At 43.8% G+C, this 22,749-nt stretch overlaps 1 protein-coding gene across 1 annotated transcript in view; it reads left to right on the forward strand.

The window, feature by feature from the left end:
• Positions 1–22,749, forward strand: part of TANC2 (tetratricopeptide repeat, ankyrin repeat and coiled-coil containing 2) — a 164,910-nt gene that overhangs the window by 32,693 nt on the left and 109,468 nt on the right. Inside the window, exon 4 of the mRNA XM_017740549.1 lies at positions 2,460–2,528. Within this exon, the coding sequence (XP_017596038.1) occupies positions 2,460–2,528 (69 nt within the window). The remainder of the gene's footprint in view (positions 1–2,459; positions 2,529–22,749) is intronic.

Genomic DNA, 22,749 nt, shown 5'->3' on the forward strand with positions numbered 1-22,749 from the left:
GTCAACTGCTCTGTTCACGTAGAATCTTTCAATTACTGTATTTAAATTTATTATTTTAAATTCTATTGTTTTAAAAGAAAGTAAAATTAGGAAAGAACCAGGGAATTTATAGCTGTACGTATCCCGTGGCAGCTTGCATACAAGGAGCAGTGCTTTGAGGTTCAGAGACAGTGGCTCCTCTTCCCACTCTGAGCTCAGATGAAGTTGTTGTTGTGTAACTGTGTGCTAGAGGCTGAGCTTTGCTCTGCCGTGGGTCCCTGGCACGTCCTTCCCTGTGTTTGGCTCATGTCCAATGGTTTCTTGTTATGGGACAGAGCAGCTCAGATGCAGCCGCTGCTGGGAGCTCCCTGCGCACATCTCTGCTCTCTCAGCCCATCTATTCTGGATCTCTGCTGCTGTGGGAAAGGCATGGGTTTTGGCAGAGGAGGAGGGGATTTTTTTTTGCAAATCCTCGCTCAAGAATCACCAACCTGTACCTGTTCACTTTGGTGACTGTGACTGAAGGAACTGCAGTAACTAGCAAGAAGTTTCAGCGTAAGAGGGAATAGGAGGGGAAAAGGTAAAAAAGCTTCCAAGTTCTTGGAGAAACAAGCTTCTGAGCTAAGTATTTCCATTTGGATCAGAGGATGCAATTGTAGAGGCAGGCTTTCTGCAGCACAGGAGGAGAAGTGTCTCTGCTCTACATAGAAGCGTTATCTCTAACTTTTCCCAGCTTTGTGTCCATCACTTGAAATCTGTCTGCACATGTTAATGGGTATTTTTCATGATGGTGGATTAAGGAAGTTTATTATCCTTGGGTAAAGCATCCAGCTGAAATGAGGCAGTTGTCTTTCTGCTGTCTGACCTTCCACATTACCGTGTGTGATTAAGTGTCACAGTGTCTGAAAAGCTTCATTGGCAGGACAAGAGGAAACAGCTTCAAGTTGTGCCAGAGGAGGTTTAGGTTGGAGGTTTTGGTTAGGTTGGTTTAGGAAAATTTTTTCATGCCTGGCACCAAATGTATTTTAAAAACCCATCATGGGTTGGCTTTTTTGGATGCTAGTTTTGGCAGCGATGGTGGTCTGTCTTCCCTGACACTCCTGGTGAGCCTGGCCAGGCTGGCAGAGCCTGCAGAGAGCTCCTGGTAACTGGTGAGGGATGAGCAAGCAGAGAGTGAGTTGTGTTTGGAAATGTCAAAACCAGTGTAGGTGTGAAGGGTGTCAGTGCTTATTTGGTTTTCCTGTAAAGAGCGATACAAAACTGCTGAGAGACATTCCTGAATTCTGGCACCGGGAATGGATGGATTTTAGCCATAGGTGCTGCAGCCTCCTAGAATCCTTCAGGAACTGGTCCAAGATTTTTGACAGTTATTTCAACATGGGTTTTTTCCGCTGATCATAAACAATATGTTGGGTTGTTCACATTGTAATTTGGATATTGGGAATACAGCTCATCCATTGTCTCCTCTGGTGTACCATGCATTTGGGGCTTTTACCCTTCTGTCTTATTCCCACTCTTGTCCATCTCCCTTTCTGTCCAGCAAACATTTTCTCTTTTAAGCGTACTTTCACAAGCCATTAAGAACAGCACAGCTATCCAGTGGAAATCCAGTAAGGAATGTCTTTATGGAGGGAAAACATCAGCAGGCAATAAGAGCTAAAATCTATCTTGTTATAGTGTGACACAAGTCTGGCTTTCTCACATTATTGAAATGTTAATGAAAATGAGTGAAATATGAATGTTAACACTTTGGGTTGGTTTTGAAGATGAATTATTAGTTGTCTGGGTTAGGTTGTTCATCTTACTGACAAGAGTGGAGATCCAAGTGTCCTTGACTCCAGGGTTTCCATATCTGCAGCTAATAGGAGGATCCTTATGGCTCCTGAGTCTTGCTGATCCTGGAGCACCTTCCCTTCACTGTTCATTAATACTGATCACAATTAGCAACGTGTCCTTTTATTGTTCTATCTTCACTTGTTCTCATGCTATTCCATGTATTCCATTGTGGCTCTGTAGTGATGCGACCCCCACGTGGGCTTTGTGTGTCTCTCGGGAGAGTTGGAGCTGGTGGCTGTTTTTAGAGGCATTTGTTCTTACATTTTATTTGGGGTTTGGGGTTTTTTTTAGGCTAAAGGTCCTCCTATTGAAATTTAATTCAGCTGGGAGGTTTTTTATTAGAAACCAACAATCTAAAAACTATGGTCATTATATTGAAAACTGGTGACTCTAAGACTCTGAAAGACAAATTAAGAACACTGAAAGAAATTCTTAATGGTTCTGCTGTTCATCATATAGAGAGGGTACTGAGATGCTCTTTCGAATTTCTTCAAGGGATGTGTCACGACTGTGCAAAGGGAACAAGCAGTTGGCAAGTTGGCTCTGTGCAGGGCTCCCTCCAGCCAGCCCTTTTGGAATGATGGAAGCAGGATTCTTTCCCTTGCATTCTAACCAATTCATTTTTATTTTTCTGTCCCCATCAGGCACCTCCACAGAGAACGACTGTGCTTTTGAACCTGACTACGCTATTCCACCACTCCCAGTGACCGAAGGTATGCAGCACATTCGGATTATGGAGGGCATGTCGCGCTCCCTTCCATCCTCCCCCTTACTCACACATCAGTCTATCAGTGTTCGGCTCCAACCTGTGAAGAAGTTAACTGGTAAGGACTTTAATAAAGTTCACTGGGGCTTTTAAGGTCCGTCGGTGCAAAAATCTGAAAGAAAAAGCTTTGAACAGTTTCTGTATCCAAGTCATTCCCTTGTTTATTACAGCATCTGCTTCAGTCAAACCTGGGGATGGATTGGATTTTTGTGTTGACAGAGAAGTCTTTCTGTGCTGAAAAAGGTCTCTCTGATTTACAAATACTCTCTAGTTCTTGAGAAATTTCTATCAGAGTGTGTTTTAGGTCCACTTTGTGTTGTGGTTTATGCACAGTGGAAGCATTACAGTAATTTTAAAGAAGTTGATGCTTAAATTTTGAATGTCAAGAGAACATCAGAGAAATTATGTTCAGATACTGCTTTGCTTATTTAACCTGTTAGGATTGTGGTTTGAATACCTAGAGATGGTGCAGTAGTGTGATTTTCAAAAGCGCTTGGAGTCCAACATCCATATAAAAGCCTGAAAGAAGGTATTTCTGCCGGTAACAGTTTTTGAGAAACTTGATTCTTGCCTAAAATCTGACCACACTCTGTGCCCAGCTTTAAGAATGATCAGCCAGGGTCCTGTGCTTGTGCTGAGCGAAACCTCCAAAAGGAGTTTTTACCAGATATAGTCTGATCTATGTGTACAAAAGGGAGCTTTGATGCACTTGGTGCCTTTTGTTTCCTCTGCCCTCTGGTGAAAGGAGAACTTGGAAAGGATAAGTGGGAGAGATTCTGAGTTGTGACAGAGTCACGATTCCATGATTGGGCAGGACTGGTCCTTGGATCATACCGCTAGTTCCTCAAAAGACCTGGAATTCTAACAGTGGCTGTTGCAGGTGGTAATTCAAAGAGAGGGATGGCGATTCCCACAAACCTCAGGGTCTGGGAGCTCTCTGGAGCCTGTGCTCAGAGCCACACTGCAGGTGTACCTGGTGAAGATGCATATTCCTCTGTCAGGGTGGTTTGGAAGTCATATGCCATGAAATCTAGACCTGAACAGGTTGGGTACAAATGAGGATGTCAATAAAATGCTGGTAATTGTTACTGCACAGAAGCAAGAGAAGAGAAGTGTTAGGCTTCCAGTTTTGTTCAGAGGTTCGTTTTGGGGTCACACACAAAACTTGGAAATGGACTGGGGAGGTGACTACATCTGTCTTGTACTTGCATACTTTGCCTTTTCCATATGCTTTAAAAATCTGTTCTAGCTGGACCCAGTCCCATATACCCGGCAAACCCCTGCTTATGCTTTGCACGTCCTTGTCTCGATGACTCCAGTGAAGCTCCCAATGCACTTAGAATTCAGGATGTGTTTCCATGCATTAGTGGAGAAGATTTTTTAAATTATTAGTTTAATTTACTGTTGATATTGTAAAATGAAGGTGTTTATTTTACATCCTCCTGCAGTCATGGTAGGAATTTGTTTGCTTTCATTAAGGTGACATGGAAAGGAGCTGGAAGAGCAGTGCTTCTGCTTTTTGTAGTTCACAGTATTTATCACATTTCCTCAACTATTCCTTGTTGTCTGTCTTTTACTTACTACTAATCTGAGAGATTTGGAAAAGAAAAATGTTCCTCAGTGGCAGAAAGAATCATTAAAGCATGGAATATCCTGAGCTTGAAGAGACCTGCAGGTATCATCTAGTCCAGCCCCTGGCCCTGCACAGACACCCCAGCAATCCCATCCTGTGCGTCCTTAGAGCGTTGTCCAAACGATGGGACCCTTTGCTACATAAAAATCTTTATCTTTCATACTTTTGTAGTGGTTTGGTCCAAAATACTCATTACTGCTTACCTTCTGTGAGATAAGAATTAGGAGAAAAGCAAAGCAGGCACCAAACTTGAAAGAATATAAAGAAGTTTATTAATAGACCTAAAATAAGGAAAAATAAAAGAGGGGAAAAAAAAAAAATCATACCACACCTTCAGAACACTTCTCCTCCCCCCACCTTTCTCCCTTCTCCCACTGACAATGTAAAATTCAACCCTTGAGATGTTCAGTCTGTTTACCACTTCCGTAATGACCTTGTTCAGTTCATTTAGGAAGAGGAGTCTCTCTTGCCCATGCTATGGAGAAATTACCACAACGAGACAGCCGCCCGGGTTGGTTCTCTGCTCGCATCATGTGAGAGTCCCCTCCCATGACCTGCAGCTTTTCCCACAACTGCTTTCGAGGGTCCAATCTTGAGCTACTGGGGTGCAATTTTAAGGTTGAGCCGTTCAGAAACAGAAGTTCTCTTCACCCATCTCTGGGAGCATTTCATCTCTAAGAACACAGGCCCTTCTCCTTCCCTGGGAGCAAAGGGTCTTCCTCATCTTCATCTCTAGGACTATCTCTGGGAGCATCTCTAGGAACTGAGGTCTTCTCCTTTTCCATTTGGAGCAAAAGTCCTCATCGCTTCCATCTCTCCCTATTCAAACTTCTCATGAAATTACAGCTGCTTCAGCATCTGCCTATCTCAGCGCAGGTGCTTTTGTTCTCAAGCACAAGTTGAATGCTCCACCCCCCATGCCTTCATGAAATTACAACGGGTGCTCTGATACATCATAGCTTTCCAACAGAATTTCAGCTTTAAGCATCTCCTCTTTCTCTTCCCTCAGGTTTTCAGCTCTTCACAGCACTAAAAGGGTTAATGTCACCCAGGCCTTGCAGCTGGAATGTCACTTATCGCTGTTGCTCACATGATCTTTTGCCAGACAGCAGGGCAGCTTCAGCTGAATCTTGGCCACACTGGAGAGGGGGAGCGCGTCTGCACATAGCAGGGCCCTGGGGGGGTTCCGCAGGTGGACCAGGGCCCATCGGCTCCAGGATGGCCGTGGCCCAGCCGCGAGACAGAGCTCTGCCCAGGGTTTGTCTGTTCTTAAGTGTGGATCACAGGTGGTCAAAATTTTAAGTGGCTTAAAAAATTGTCCATATTCAAACTGGCCAGCTGATGGGTTCTGTCAGGTCACAGAGGAGCTGTAAGCACCCCTTTGCAAGAACATCACTTCTGGGACTATGTTTTGGTTTTTTTAAACTAAAAATTTATGTCCTAGGACCATTTAGTAGATACTCAGAGCAGTCTTCCAGTATCTGAAGGAGCCGACAAGGAAGCCAGAGAGGGACTCTTCGTTGGGACCTGGAGTGACAGGACAAGGAGGAATGGGTTCAGACTGCAAGGGGGGAAATTTAGGTTGCATATGCAGAAGAAATTCCTCCCTGTGAGGGTGGTGAGGCCCTGGCACAGGTTGCCCAGAGAATCTGAGGCTGCCCCATCCCTGGAAGTGTCCAAGGCCAGGTTGAACAGGGCTCGGAGCAACGTGGGCTAGTGGAAGGAGTGCCTGCCCATGGCAGGGGGTGGCACTGGATGGGCTTTAGGGTCCTTTTCAACCCAAACCATTTCATAATTCTATGATAACATAATCTTTTAAAGTTCTTAATCTGTCTGATATGTAACCAAGTCAGCTTTTCGTTCACAGAAAAGCTAAAATGTCCATTTTAGGTAAAAAGTCACAGGAACACATTCCATGGAGTGTGTGTTTTCTACCCAGAGGAACTAAGGTCACTCACTCACATGTTGGTGTCTGGGTTTGCTGGGTATGAAGGCTTGGCTGGATTCAGAGGGTGATAAATATTCCATGTGGGTGCAATTTCCACTCTGCTGCATAGTCTGGTGATTAAGAAAAACTAAGATCATTGTGGCTCTAAGGGGTGAAGTAACAGTCAGCATAAGTAATCAGCTCTCCCCCTCCTGCCTGTGTCACCTCTTGTTTAGCACTGGCTGAAAACATACTTAAATCAGCTCGTTCAACTTCAGTTTGTGGTGTTTAATTTTTTTTTTTATCACAGTGGCTTTATTTACAAAAATAATGTGAAAAATGTGTAATAAAAAGAAAGAAAACCCCCCACCCTCCCAGCCCAGGATAGGTAAGTGAAGACACCATTTTGGTTTGTGTCTGCAATAAAATTACCACTTAAAAGTTACCGTGCTTGCTACACAAAGAGCAACTGCTGTTGAAACAATGGGCTTAAACATTCTACTGTATGTCAAGAGTGTGTTATAGCTGACTCAAAGCCGTAACTGTGATGAAAATAATGCAGGTGCTCTATATACCTGCCTTGAGGACAGCAGTGCTTTCCAGGAGGGTGCTTAGGGATGAATGTATGTAAGTGCTTTTGGGAATCAGTGCCAAAAATACGTGCATTAGATTAATAAAGGAGGTACTGGGCTGAAAGACTCAGCTCATGATGTTTTATTCGACTCCTGTGGAACCCACCATGTGCAGAGGGTTTGCACAAAGCCCGGTGCCGCATCCCACTCCTCCTCCTCTTCAGGAAGGAGTGTTCATTTACATATTGTACATTTATATGCGTAGGGATAATTTTATTCATCACTGTACTTGGCTATTGCTATTTTTTCTATTGAATGACAGATTGCAAGCATTAGGATTCTCTTAGAAAGAGCACGTGTGTGAGTGCCTGTGCAAAGGGTGAGGAGGGGAGAATATTAGCAAGAAATTTAGGGAAGAAATCATGTTTTTCTAACAAAAACCTGGCCTAGATGTTTCGGTTTGAATTCGGAGAGGCCTGATTCCTCCTGTATCCAGTGTGAATTAGCTGCTTCAGTGTCTTCGAAGACATGGGCTTGGGGAACTGGTTTCACTGCAGATCCCCTCTTTGAGGGTGTTCCTCCCTTGTGCTTGGGGAATTTGGGAACTTTCCCTAAGAATAAAATTCATAGAAATGAGTAGGAATATTCCTAGGTGGGTTCAGGCAATTAATAGCAGCCTCTTTCCTAAAGAAAATGTGTATTTTTTCATGAGATCCTTCAGAGTTATTGAGAGCAGGGCTGAGCAGGATGGAGGCTTGCTCTTCCCAGTGACACCAGTAAGGACCCACCACTGTGGCTCTCAACAGCCCTCCAGGTCCATCTGGGCTGGGGATCTCACACACAACATTCCCTGGGCCACCATCACCTGTGTCATTTGTAGTGCTGGGGTCTTGTCTTCTCCCCATCCCTCATGGGATACCCTTGCATCTCTTGGGAGTAGCCACAAGGGTTATCACATCTCTCTTCTCTATATCTTCAGCAAATGGTTCAATATTCTTTGATGCTAACTGTAATTGTGGGTGTGAAAAAAGCTGAGATCTCTCCGCTTGAAAACTTTAATTGTTACTTGTTGAGTGGTGACAAGCCCAGATTAATGATTGTAGCCCCCAGGACCACTTGTTCTCTCCAAATTGTTGCACCAGCTCAGCTGGGTGGGAGCATGAGAGATGATGAGGCACAGCTTCAGGGGTGGCAGTGCTGGGGGGAAGCCATCAGTGCTGGCACATGTGGGAAGTGGTGAAGTCACGGCTCCTGGAAGTCCTCAAAAAATGTATGGCTCTGGCACTTGACAACACGGTTTGGTGTGGAATGTGATGGTGTTGGATTTGATTATGTTCAAGGTCTTTTCCAACCTTAACAGTGATTCTGTGATGTGAGCGTGGTGAGGCCCTGGCACAGGTTACAAGAGAAGCTGTGGTTGCCCCTGGATGCCTGGAAGTGTCCAAGGCCAGGCAGGATGGGGCTTGGAGCAGCCTGAGATAGTGGAAAGTGTCCCTCAGGGCAGTGGCAACTGGATGATCTTTAATGTCCCTTCCAACCCAGGCCACTCTGGGATTCTGTGTTTAAAAATAACATAAATCATCAGATTTCAACGTTTCAGTTGCTGAGCCCAGGCTCCAGCACTGCAGTGTTGTGGTTGTGCTGGGTGCGACAGTGGCCATTCTCTCCCTCGCTGTGTATTGTCTGTTTGAGCACATGCATTAAGTGAAAAGCAGCTGTGATGGTTCTGGTAAATAATGTGTTTTTCCCCAGTGTTGCACACGGAATACAAACCTTCGCCTTGTTCACAGCTTGTGATGGCAGGTGTGCTTGAGTTGGCTTTCCCTGCTCTGCCATACCTGAAGATGCTTTGGGGGCTCTGCCAGCCTCCCTTGACCAGCAGCACCTGGGTTATGGGTCAATTTGGAAATGTTCTGCTGTTTCTGGGAGGCCTGGCAGGATCTGTGTTGGTGGCAGTGCTGCTCAGGCACTCAGCCACCTGATGGTGCTGCAGTTTGGCTCATCTCAGCCTTGCTCTGTAAGGACTGAGCTCCTCACCTGTGCGGGGCTGTGCATACCTGGGGGGCCCGGTGGTACTCTGTTTTCACAGACGTTAGTTTGGGTCTGTATTAGCGTCCAGCCATTTCCTTTAATTAATCATTTCAATTATTTCAATTCCAGTTATTTGAACATACTGCAGAATCATGTTGTTTTGTTGTGTTTTCGTACAACTCTCTGGATGCAGATGTGTCTGGGCTGGGTGCGATCCTGTCAAAAATTTGTGCCGACTGCTTCAATGTGAACAATGAAACCTGTCCCCGACCAAGGGGGTGCTGCAGCTTTAAAGCTTACAGCCATTTAATATAAATTGTTCCCAGAATCCATGTCACAACTCCTTATATGGTGCTGCCTTTTTTTTTTCTTTTCCCCTTAGTTGCCATGACAACAGCAGCACTGCACCATTCATCAGCTCTGGTCCTGGGCTGCATCACCAGCCCCTCAGCTTACTCCGAAATGTTCGGGAGAGCATCCATGAGTCAGTCGCTCTGATCTCCTGATCCATTATTTCCCTGTTCTTTCAGCAGTTTGCTCTAGGAAAAGAGCAAAATAAGCTGCGCCACAGAAAGAAACTGTAAAACTCCTTCCTTTTCCCCCCAAGGGAGGCGTAGAGGCTACATTTGCTGCAGCATTCTGGTAGGAATTAAAGCAGCTCTTATAACAGTGGGAGACTTGACGAAGAGGGAAGGCTGTGTGTCCATAAGCTTCTCTGGAATCCTCCTGGAGCCCGTTCCCTGGCACTCAGAAGATATGCAGGTGATGCTTGTAGGGGCAGCGGGCGCCGCAGGGAGACAGTGCTTGTGATTTTGGGAATGGAGCTTGACATCAGCAGCGGGAGGTGTCACCTGTAACATCACCCTGACGTGGGGAGCAGCAGGATGGAGCCAGCGCTAGGGAGAGGGAGGGACCGGAGGAGGATCTGTGCCAGAGTGCTCTCCAGGCAGCGGTACCCCTGAATTCCCAGCCTGCTGACTGCGCTGCTGGGCTGCACGCGCAGGGGACGGGGAGAGCAAACAAAGCCCTGTGAGTATTTGGACAATTTGTCGTGCACAGACTTTGGGATTGTGTTTGGTATTCCTCGGCCTCCTCTAACTGCAGAAAATCAATGTACAATGAGGGATTCTGGGGCTCCTAGTTGGTAAGGAAGCCATTACTAGGAGGGAGTTAGTGTCAGGTAGGGTGATGCTGCTGGTGGTTATTTGCCTTTTAGTTGTTGTTGCAATAGTTTTACATAATCTGAGTTTGTCACCTCCTTGCTCAGATGTGCAGAATTTCTCGTACAAAACATAAAATGAATGTGCAATTAAAAAATTGGATTTCTCATCGTTGCTGAAGTAGAACTGCTGAGGAGTGAGTTGAAAATGCTACAGATACCGAGTCGTTTGTTTCCAAAACATTAGAACAATGGGATTGAGATGTTTTCCTTCTGTGTTCCGAAATGACCACAGATTAGATTTGAGTGGATTATAAAACCCCTTTGTGCTGAGGGAAAGAAGTATTTGCTTTTCACTTAAAGAGTGAGCTTCTAGAAATACAAGTAAATAAACAATCATTACCAAGGTGGAATAATTTGAGGAAAAGCTGTTGAAGTGCCTGGTGCTCATGTTGTAGCTAATTTTTGAAGGATATTGTGCTTAAAATGGTTGGTGTCAGGAGAGACTTTGCTCCTTTTTAAGTATTTTTATACCATAGTGTTTGCAGTAGGCTTACATTTCTTTTCATTGAATTCTCTGTCATGCTGTCATCATGACACTGATCTGAAATTCCTGTTCCTGTGTAGGAGTGGAAGTTGGGTGGGAGGCCCACTCTGTATCTCAGAAAGCATAGCAATGCCAAGGACCCAGTTACTGGAAAGTGCCATTAGATTTGGGGGGGTTTCCAGGTGTATAATATATTCCTTCTGGGCATAGTTAATTTTCCATTGAATTTTCCTTGGTGCCTTGCAACCCCTATCTGCCTAGAGGTTTCATGAGTAGGAAACTTGTGTTTCAGAATTGTCAGAATTACTGAGTCATCCCTTTTTAAAAAATTACCTAAAACACACACAATGTTTCATTGTGGTTTGGGCATCTGAATTTTTAGTCCTTTTTTATGCTCTTAATGTGGCAAACCCTGACGTCTCAGGAAGAATTTCTTCATGGAAAGGGTGGTCAGGCACTGAAAGGGGCTGCTCAGCGTGGTGGTGGAGTCCCCATCCCTGGAGGTGTCCAGGGAATGACTGGATGTGACACTCAGTGCTCTGGGCTGGTGACAAGATGGGGATCTGGCACAGGTTGGACTCAATGGTCTTGGAGGTCTTTTCCAACCTCAGTGATTCTGGGATTCTGTCTCCAGCAGTGAAACCTGCTGGAGAAGGAGGATCCTTGTTCAGTTACAATAACATATGCTGAATATCTTTTTCCTGGTGTGTCAGTTCTTACTATCCATTTTTGGAATTCTTCATCCATTATTTTGGGACTTGTGATTTGTTTTGACAGGCACATACTCAAATGGAAACCAACTGGGCTTGCAGAGATTAAACGGGTGGATGAATGTGTCCCTGCGTACCCACAGATGGACTTTTATCTCTGTTAAACCAATGTAACTCTTCATGTGAAATGGGAAAATTTCTGATTTAAATTTTTTGGAGCTCCAGAACTGTCCCTGAAATTTATGCAGATAAATGGTGTGTCTGTTTGTAACTTTTGGAATTAAACCAAATCCTGTGTTTAGGGGTTTTTGTTTGTTGGAGACCTGTCAAACTCATGATGTTTCTGCATTAATTTCAGGATAGTTTGGATGTAACTTTTATGTTCTTAAGTAACGGGAAGGAAAAAAATGGCATATCATATCTATTGGCTTTTGAAAGACACTTACCAGTTCTAGCATGATTTTTCCCCAGTGCTGCTTTCAAGACAAACCCTATCCATCTTACTTTGACACCCAACTGTCTTTTCATATTGACAGAATAGAAATTGCAATAGAGATATGCAGAAAATCCCACGTTTTCTCCTTGGTGCTGGTGTGATGTTGTTGCAGAACCTTTAGAATTTGCTCTTCCCACATATATTTTTTATTTGCATCAAGGCTGTTGGACTGCTCAGCCTTGCAGAGGATGTGGTAAACATGTCATCACAGCACTTGAGCTGGGAAAAAGTGATAATAGCTCTGCACTTCAGATAATTGTGTAGATGCTTAAACAGAGGGAGAACCCCAAAAGTTTCTCTAGTGTAGATAATGTTTAAAAGGCAAAAAAATTGCCTTGAAACTCCATGGCTTTTCAGAGGCTCGAAGAGAGAAATTGTCCTTGTTTCACACTGAGGCTGCACAAAATGGAGCATCTGTCACGATTACACTTCTGGTGTGTGAGAATTTTTAATTTTTAGACATAGCTAAGAGGTTTCTATAGCAAGAGGAGGTGGTGTGGGAAGCCTCCTGCGGAGTTAAATCAGGCCATCGCTCTTCCCTTGGCTACGTCTTTCCTCCTACTCCTGGAATGTGCCTTCAGAGGTGTCCTGTGCACTTGAGAGCAGAAGTGCATTCACAGGATACAGTCATGTGAAATAAGCCCTTACATCCTCTTGGGCTGCTTGTTTTCTAAGGAAAAGCCCTCATCTCCAGCTGGGCATGTTCTCTGGCCCTCTCCTACTTCTGTCACAGCAGGATGACCTGTTTTGGAAACTTCTTCCTGTGTCCTGCATGACCACACCAAGATGGTGGGTTGCGTCACTTGTCCAAAGATGGAACATTACTTTTGCAGAAGTTAATTTCTGATGCAATTGGTACCTGGCTGGCTCTAACCATGCAGGAAGCCTTGATCAGGTTCAGTTAAACTTGTGGTCTGATCAACCAAGTTTGGGGTGATGCCACGCACGAGACATTCCAGCATAATGTGAACAGGGTCCTGGGTGGGGTTATTGCACAGCCATGTGCCAAGTTTTCATCACAGATTCATCCCCTGACCGATGGCCAAACCAGACGGGAGGTTGAGGATTGAGCTGGATCTTTGGCTCTGGACCATTGCTTTGGCACTTCTCTTTCCTTGCTCTGTGGTGATTTTCCTGGAGTAGTTGTTGGTGCTCTGTAATTCCATTCCTAGATAAAGGAGCTACAGGAAAGTTGGAGAGGGAGTTTTTACGAGGGCTTGTGGTGGCAGGGTAAGGGGGAATGGCTTTAAACTGACAGTGAGTAGGTTTAGATTGGATATTAGGAAGAAATTTTCTTCCCTGTGAGGGAGGTAAGGCCCTGGCACAGGCTGCCCAGAGAAGCTGTGGCAGCCCCTGGGTACCTGGAAGTGTCCAAGGCCAGGTTGGATGGGGCTTGAAGTAAGCTGGGACAGTGGAGCATGTCCCTGCCCATGGCAGGAGGAGAGCACTGGATGATCTTTAAAGTCCCTTCAAACCAAAACAATACTGTGATTCTATGATATATTGCTGTTTTAAGCTTATTTGGAGTTCTATCAGAGATGTCTTTGGCCCCGCCTCCAAACCACATTCCAGTATACTTCTGTACCTTCTGTTGCCAGAAACCTTCACCAATGGTTCTTGCACCTTAAAATATGCAATAGTATAATCCATCCCTCTTCCATGCACTTCGTTAAGAAATAGCATATTGTTTGTTACCAAAATATGACGCTTCATTCATTTCCAAGTACATATTGTGGGTATACATTTCTGAACAACCTGCTTTCTTATTCTAGCAGCAGCAGCTTTTTTAATAGGCAAAACAATCCCCCTCTAAGCACCCGATTTGTTGAGCTGCAGCTGATGGCCTGAGGTTTTTATGCTGCAGGTGGAGAGGGGCATTTTTTGTGTCAACAGAGAAGGAACATCCTACAGTTAAATGAAATGAGAAAACAAATTAACCTAAACTGGTTTGAAATGGTGTTTTCACCAAAGGGAAAAAAATAATCCTCACTTTCAACATTTATTTGGTTCAGTATCTCAGTATTCATTAAATCTAATATTTAGGGTCCTGACATATGCCATGTCTTGACTGAGTGTCACGTATCTGACAGAACCCACAGGCCTGGATTGTCTGTCAGGGTCTGAATCCTGATGTTCAAAGGGCTCCTGTGCCTTGTTTGTAGCTCTGTGTGTGACAGCACTGCAGATTGCACTGAGCCTGGTGCCTCACCAGGTGCTGCTTTAAGTCTCGATAGTGAATTATTCTTCAGGATTTTTTAAATACCCTGTTATAATTTCTTAATCCTCTTCCTGTATCCCCCCCAGTTAGAAAAGATGTTTTGGACTAGTGTCCCAAATCAGCCTGTTCATACAGGCAAGAGGCATGGCAATGGGAAATGAAGATATTCTGAAAGATCAGAACATTTCTAAAAGCTTTTTTTTTTTATTTTGTTCTACACAAGAGAAATAAATAATAATAAAGTGAGGAAGGAGACTTGAGGGTGCAAGGAGGAAGCGAGGCAGATGTGAGCTGGGGTGGGACAATGCTCTGCGGCCAGTTGTGAAATCAGTGCCACTCTGGAGCTCACAGGCAGGCACCTTTATGTCTGATCGTTCTGTTGCAATGTCCTGCTGCAGAGTTTCTGTGGTGGGGAGAAAAATCACTCTGCAGGGGAGGGAGGAGCAGCCACCGTGCCCAGGGTCTCCGGCAGCTCTTCACTGTTGGAACAGGACTGAGTGTCACTCTTGGATTACAGGCTGATTTTTAATTTCTTTATTTCGTCTTCCCCGCTTTCAAAAGTGTGTACGTAATGGAGCTTGATTCTTTTCAGGCACACAGAGTCACCTGTGGCTGTATTTTGTAAGCCCACGTAGCCACCACACGTGATGAGACCTGCGGATGGTGTGTCATGGAGCCATCAGGGCCCCTTTGGTTGGGGATGTTTGCAAGTTATGGAAGGTTTAAACTTGAAATTTCTACAAGTGTTTTCTCTGCAGAGATGAAGGCAGGCTTAGGAGAATACAGGTTTTATCCCTGTTATGCTTTTCTTGTTATCCTCTCAGCCATGGAAGCGAGTAGGTGTAAGTGAGAAAGTGGTTTTTGGAAGGGAAGTCACCAGATGGGTGCGTTTCTGTCGATAAATGGTCCTGGCCCTGTTGCGTGTCGTGGCTGTTCCTCTTTCAGCTTGGAAAGGGGCTGCCCTGAGAGTGCTGCCTTCCCATTATTTACACTTAAAGGACTAGACCTGGTCCTGGGATATTGGTGCTGTCACAGGATTCGTGTGCACCAAAGCTTCGGAGAGATTTTGGGTCTTAAATCCCCTCCTGCTGAGGAGCGCGGCACTCCCATGTCAGTGACAGTCTGCTTCAACTGTCTGTGTTCACACAAATAATCACATGGTTATTAGATATTTCAGTTAAATCCTTGGGGCATGCCGTGTGTCCTTGTCCCTGCTCCTCTGTGGAAGGAAAGGATGATGAGCAGTCATCACTCCTCAAAACAGAAAGTTCTAACAGCTTTTTTAATTTTGCAAGGAAATGAAGAATTTGAAAAGCAAGTAAATTACTGAAAACTACAGGTGGCTGAATTAGCAATTTTCTTAGGTAAAACCCACCTTGTAAGTGCAGCATAATGCAATTTTTCAAGTGTTAACAAAAAAGTTTAGCTAATTCAGGATTGTGCCTTGCCAGATCAGCAGCTTCATTTTATGCATAGAATATTCTGTGAAGCTGCTACCAGCAAAGCAATAGGGATCCTAAATCCAGTTTCATATGAATGGAACAGTTTTGCATATGTGTCAGTGTAATTACAGCTCTGCTGGTATCAACTAACCCAACTAAATTAGTTTTAGCATCACAAAATTTGAATGACTTGCACAGAAATAAAATTACCTTATCTATTCTTAATCTCTTGCCTTTATTTTAAATGCTGTTATCAAGCAGTGAATTTATATTGGCTTGTAGCTGTGTAGTCCTGGTCATAAACAGTAGTTTATATAGTGAACAGGATCCAGTCTCTCACATGCTCTAACTTGGGATTACTTGTGAACAGTCGGATATTTTACAGTTTAGTCTTCTCTCTTTTATGGTTACAATATCTTGGTTTGATCTTAAGGACATGGTGGGAGAATGAATGAGATTTTGTTTATGTGCAGCTTATGCTTGCTGCTGGCCTTTGCCCTGCCACTCCTGTTCCAGTTTAATTAGGTGGTATAATTTGATACCTACCTTTGATCATTCTTGGCTGCTTGTAAAATACTTCAGCACTGGTCTTGCAGTGCTGTCTAGAGTGAATAATTCCTTTCTGTTGTTCTTTTTCAGTTCCTTTCCCAGCCCCTAGTGCAGGTTTTAATTTTTTACTGCTCTAATTGCAGAGAATCAGTCCAGAATCAGAGGCAGTGGGTACCCACTGTGTGGGTACAGGCACTGCAAAGACAAGATGGCAGAGCTCAGTCTGTCTGGGATGGCAGCGAAGCCAGAGCAGCTCGTGAAAGCAAACTGCGCCGAGGCATGAGGAGCAGGAGCTGGTCAAGGATGCTGAATGACTTCTTTGCTGGAGAACTGCTCATTTATAACTCCCTTAACACCAGGCAGCTGAAAGGTGGTTGTTGTGGCATCAAGTGCTAAAAAGGGCTTGGAGGGAGCTCTGGGAAGCTGCAGACCCATTGGCCTGGTGTGTATGTGGAACACGTTAATAGAAGGAGTTCCAAAGGGCAGAGTTAATCACAGAGTCACAGAATGGTTTGGATTGGATGGGACCTTAAAAACAATCCAGTTCCCACCCCTGCCATGGGCAGGGATACCTTCCTGTGTACACTCTCCAGTGTAAAGAAAACTGGAGAGAATGATAGAGTTGCAGAATGATTTGGGTGGGAAGGGGCCTTAAAGCTGCTCTGGAAGAGCTGTGCAAGAGAGTAAAACACTCGGGAGATAAACTGCATTTCAGAAGTGCTTGTATTGCACTTGCTCTCTTCTTCTGTGGGAAGAATCATCAGTTAAATATCTTTTCTCTTTTTCTAGTGCCTTGAGCTAAATTAAGCTTTTTCAGTGTCCGGAAAGGATTCAACAGCCTGACACATTCAGCATAGACCATTTTAAAAAGCCCCATGAGACACAAGCCCCTTGTTTGGGGGCACTGGGCAGCTTTCCCTGAGCTCTGTCAGCTTCATGCAAGAGAGAGGAAAATGTGTTTGCTTCAGTAGATGTTTAATTAGTTTCTGATTTCTGTCATTAAAGTTCAGCTTGAAATCTTGAGCGTTGTTAGAAATTGGTGTAACAGGTTCTTTCTAACCAGTGAATTACCAGGGTTACCTGTAATTTGATTAAAGTGACAGAGCTCTTTGCTGCTCTCTATAGACTAAATGTCCTTTACAGTATATCCAGGTTCTTTTTGGATAGTTTTCCTCTTTTTTAGTGCCAGTGCAATATCTGAGTCACTGAATAGAGAAGGAACTCCAGGATAGTAGGAGATTGAACGGGAATGATGCAATTCAGCACTCGTGTTTTGTAGCGTTCTCCTCTCATCTGTTTTAAATTTAACATTTAATGAAATAAAACTGTTGGGAAAAGGGGTTATGAGAGGTTGAGGAATTCTTTCTCCTCCAGCTCTACCCTATTTCTGTCATTTGGGAGGATTTTGGGGGTATTTGAGCAGATCTTACGAAGGCTTAAAATTTTGATGATGTGGTTTCATCCTGTAGTCCTGGCTCTGCAGTCACTCTATTAATTTCTTTTTAATGCAGACAAAGTCTGAAACTTGAAAACTGACTGCAACAGAAATTTATTGCTTGTTTTCATAACAAGATGACTTAGAAAGCTGGAGCAAGTGGTGCTGCCTTACTTTCTCCACTTTCATCTTCCTCGTCTCACGCACAGGGTTCTACCTTGAGTCACAGATGAGGGATTTCTGCTAAAAACGGCAATTGTAAAAGGCTTCAGAAGATGCTGAAAAGAAGAATTATCAATGGGAAATGACATGGAGAAGTGTACACTGTGCAACAGCTCCCAGGAGTCAAAACCACTTGAGAAGTTTGGATGGGAAGATAAAAGTCCCATCTCCTCCTCCTGCCATGTCTGTTTAATTAAATAACTTCTTTCTCCTCAAAGCTTTCGCCTACATGGACAAAGACTTGTTGTCAGCCCACGTTGGGAAAAAAGCCTTATCTAGAGGGAAAGTGAGGGTGTTTTGTTCTTTCTGAGATGATTAATAGGAGCAACTTTCTTCCTAAGGCTTGCCAGAGTATTCCAGGGCACATCTGCTCAGGAGATTGACACTGGGATGCTCCAAAACGAAACCCTTTGGGCTGAGCTGGCAGAGGGCACTTTGCTGGTTGGTGTCTCCAGCAGTGATAAGTTCGATTAAAAAAATCACTATTCCATTGCTCTAAATGACAGAAAATTGTTGCATAGTAATAAGCAAAATGGAAATTGAGCTGAATTCCTTTCGGAAGTGCAGACTGCAGCCAGTATTTTAGTATTTAGTATTTTAGGTGGAATTATTTTCTCTCTGAATATATAAGTGTATTGTAAGCATCATTGTATTGCCATTACTGAACACTTCAGACAGAAGTCTGTATTTTTTTTATTCTACATATATTTAAGATACATACAAGGCTTTCAAAACTGGGTGATTTTCTCCCTTGAACATCGAGTAGGGATGTCTATTCAGACAGAAGACCATTTTGAGCAATTATTTGGGAGGGTTTGCAATAATTTTGGTAAGATAAGTAATAATTTGATTTAATTATACTTTTTCAGAAGACTCATTCCTTTTTGAGGTCACTGAACATCTTTTTGTAACTTTAGTGGAGTGGCTTCCTGGTATTTTCTGTGCCTTGTTCGTCTGGAGAGAGACAGAGAGGAGGAAAGAATGTTCCTAGAGGTTTCTGTGGTCCCACGGGATTGCAGAATCCACTGCTTTGGAGAAGGTTATTCCTCATTTTTTCAAAGAAAAAGTAAATTTCAGAGGCAGTAATAGGCAAAACCTTCATGTTACAGACATCTACAGTTTAAAGAAGAACTTCTAAATTAATGTAGTTGCTGTTTTGAGCTCTCCTTTCCTATTGCTGTTCTTCCATCACCAACTTGATGAACTCTCTTCCTGCTCTTTTTTATTCTATTCCTCTTTCCACCTTCATTTCCTTCAATTTTCTTGTTTCAGGGCCTTATCTTCTAAACTAAACATGTTTTCTGAAAGTTTCGGAACAAGTGTGATGTTTCCAGACAACACATTGTTCTCACCACTTTTCTGTGCTGCCCTGCCCTCACTGCTGTGATATCGTGGGATGAGAGGAGAGAGGCTGGGGAATGTAATTTAAAAAGCTTTTATAGTCTCTCATAATAGAAGAGGAAAAAACTGTTACACAATGGATTCTGTAAAATAATGCTGGATTACGTAAAGAGGATGTTAACCTTCATTGTATGTATTGTCACTGGTTTAATTTTAATTTTTTAAAAAAATTTATACCTAAAAATCCTAATTACACACAGCTGGTATATGATGTCTTCTGGTTTCCCAGAGAAGCTGTGGCTGCCCCATCCCTGGAAGTTTTCGTGACCAGGTTGGATGGAGCTTGGAGCAACCTGGTCTAGTGGAAGGTGTCCCTGCCCATGACAGGGAGTGGGACTGGATGATTTTTTTTAAGGTCTTTTCTAACCCAAACCATTCTAGGATTCCAGAATTAGTGCCACAGCAAAAATAATCATGGGGTCTGTAATTTCCTCTTTATGGCTCTTACCTAAGCGAAATAAAGGGTCCTTTGGGCCAGAGGCAGGACCAAAGCTCCACCTCCCATGTGCTGGGTTTTGTCCAGCTGTGCTGAATGTGACAGTTATTTGTTCCAGGAGCTCTGTGGATCAATAACTCTGCAGCACTAAAAACATTTTAGTTTGAGGGAGACTTCAGTAAAGTCAGCTCTGAACAGCACTGTGGAGCTGCTGGGATGCTTCCAAACGTGAGTCAGGCTCTGGCATGAGCTGGGATGAGTGAAAGGTGGGAATGGAGGGTGCACTGAGCGCCCACTTTTGCTTTCTTTAAATCCAGGTTTCCAAAGTTTGCTCTTGAAACCGTGACTCTGTCTTTTCCCAACACAGGACAACTTGGGCAGGATTTCGAGGATTTAATTCAAATACCAGACTTACATTACAGAAGAGGCTGTGACAGTTAGGAAGGTTGTGGCTTTCCCATCCCTGGAAATGTTAAAAGCCAGGTTGGGTAAATCCTTGAGCAGCCTGGTCTAGTGCGAGCTGTCCCTGCCCATCCAGGGCGGATTGAGACAGATGAACTTTAGGGTCCATTCCAGCCCCTTAACGTTCTGTAATAAAATTGTGCTTACGATAGTTAAAAACACAATATTAACATGCAAAATTCAGCTCCTCCTCAGCTGAATTAGTTACAAGAGATGAGTGTGTGGTAAACACGCAATGGCAGGGGGTTGGAACTAGGTGATCTTCCAGATCCCTTCCAATCCAAACCTATGAAATGTGCCCATCATTTTTGGCACGTTTTCACCCTTTCAACCTGTGAGAAACACAATATTTTTACATGAAAAGAGCAAATTTCATTATTTCATCCTCTTATGGCAGAGGGAGGTTCAAAGCATAGGTGAAATTCAGCTGTTTAACATGGGGAGAAGACAAAACTGGGTTGATTTTGAGCCAAGCTCCTTGGCCAGACTCTTTCCAGGACCTGCCATAGAAGCAAGTCAGGAGAATCCAGGCATGTGGCCATGTGTGTTTGTGTTTTATAGTGATGAAGTGTGTGAGTCCGTGAGTAAAAAGCTGCAGTGGTTTGTGTTGATGCAGTTTGGGCAGTAATGTCCATTTTCCCAGTTCTTATAAGGGGCTGGTACACGGAGAGGGTCCCAGGTTCCCTGGGATGGATCAGTCCATCATCCATGCAATGGGTAAAGAGTTGCTGTTTCCTCCAACATTTTCCTTGGACACAGATAAATCTGTGTATCTTTATGGGTGTAGGCACAGACAAAGGTGTAGGTGTGCGTGTGTTGTAGTCAAATTGTGGTGTGAATTCAGATCTGCTGAAATAAAAGCTTATTCAATCAGATCACTAGATGTTAATAACCCCTTGTTAGTAAACATTCCTTTCAGAGCTCTAACTGAATTTCATAGCTGAAACCTTCTGCTAATCCATGATACTTTCCTTTTATTTATGCCTTTTAATGTAAAGAAGACCCTTTTTAAATTAAAATACGAACTCGTCTATAAATTATATAACAATTAAATGGTGTCATAGAAAATGCAACAGAATTAGGGAAGTCAGTAGGCTGAAGGAGAACACAGTGCTGCTAGAGATACAGTGGTTATTCCAAAAGAACAGACACATCCAGATTTATTTTGGTTTGGTTTGATGCGGGAGTAGATGCTTGGCATTGATCACAAACAGCACTGCATTGATCCTAGCACTCCATACAGATGTTCAAAAGGATAAACCACCAGCAGCTCCTAGTCACAGTAGGGGTTACAGCTCTCCCAGACTGCTCATCCAGACTCAGGAAGGGGAGTCTCAGTGGTAACTAGTGTGGGCATGCAAGTTTGAGGGATATTGTGAATGGGGCTGATTGTTTCAGTTTGCCAGGTAGAATTAGAGCTTTCCCAGTATTCTGAATCCCTGTTTTTAAAGAGACTCTTAAAAAGTCAGGCTGCTGACATTGCAGTTACTGATGAAATACTTTCCCTAGTGTTAGTTTATCACAGAGTCCCAGACCTGGTTTGGGTGGGAAGGGATCTTAAAGCTCATCCAGTCCCACCTCCCACTATCCCAGGTTGTTCCAAGTCCCATCCAGCCTGGCCTGGGACACTTCCAAGGCGGGGGCAGCCACAGCTTCTCTGGGCAGCCTGTGCCAGGGCCTCCCCACCCTCACAGGGAACAGTCTTTGTCCCCACTGGAAGACAGACAACGTGCTACAGCAAGTGTCATAAAACGAGCCAGCTAATTAAATTTTCTGACTGCTGGCCCTGCTCAGTGTTTTGCATTACATGGTTAATTCCTACCCTGGAATTGGCATCACTTGCCTTGCTCAGAAAGAGTTGCTGGCAAAGTCAAATGAGAATTTTACTTGCATCGACAGAAGGATTTTCAGTTTTGCTCTGCTGGCTTGGACACCAGTGGGGATTAATCTCACTGAGAACCACAGAACTGGCCCCAAAAATGTGCAGTATTGGTTTGAAATAACCATTGAAATTGAAATGGTCAATAGCCATTGAAATTGAAGTTCCTACTTAAGCAGTAGCAAGTCAGTTCCTGTCTGATGCCAGCGTTGTGTTTCTCATCGAGCCCTTGGGCACAGGACTGGCCTGTGAGGTGCACGTAGAGCAGGGGCTGCAGCCATCAGCTCCTGGGCTCTCATCGGTGACAGGTGGTGGGACCCCAGGGACAAGGTTGTGACTTTAGGCTCCATGTAGTCAGTATGTTTTTCTGAATTAAATGCTAGTTTTGCAGTTCTAGAAAGCCAGCATTGCTGGTGACTGCCATCTTTACTCAATCCATTATATTTTTATAACTAGTTATTGCAGACACCCTTTTTCCCAGTGTTCTTGGAAGACATAATTTTTCTCTGCTTAAAAAAACTGCAGTTGTGTAACAGGAAGGGCTATTTTCATGCTGTTTGAGGCCTGGAGTTGGTCTGTTTTATACAGAAAAATCCTTACAGGAATGAGAGGCCAAAAGGACTGAGCAGGTACAGAATACTTCAAATAATTGTTTCATGCCTTTGTTAGTTTTTATAATTTGTGCCAAAAGCTCATCCCATTGCTTTGATCATAAGATTTGCCTGTGCTCACAGGAAGGGGTTCAGGACCAAGGCAAACTGTTGTGCCTTGAAAAGTCACTTTTATGAAAAGATCAGTGTTATCCGTTAACATGTGGCTAAAGGGTGTCAAACCAGATTTCAGAGTTTATGATATTTCTGTTTGTTACTTATTCCAGTAGAAGACTAATGCCCAAATCTGAATCTGTTAGGATAATCTTCATTTGGACACGAGTCAGAGGTGCTTAATTCTTGTACGTGAAAATCGTCCTTTCCTGTAATTGGGTTGTGGGTGTAGGAGGAGTTTTTGTCTTTTCCACATTTAGGATATTTGTAATAACAGAAACTTCC

This window comes from Corvus brachyrhynchos, unplaced genomic scaffold (assembly GCF_000691975.1).
Source record: "Corvus brachyrhynchos isolate BGI_N302 unplaced genomic scaffold, ASM69197v1 scaffold47, whole genome shotgun sequence".
In the NCBI taxonomy this organism is placed as follows: domain Eukaryota; kingdom Metazoa; phylum Chordata; class Aves; order Passeriformes; family Corvidae; genus Corvus; species Corvus brachyrhynchos.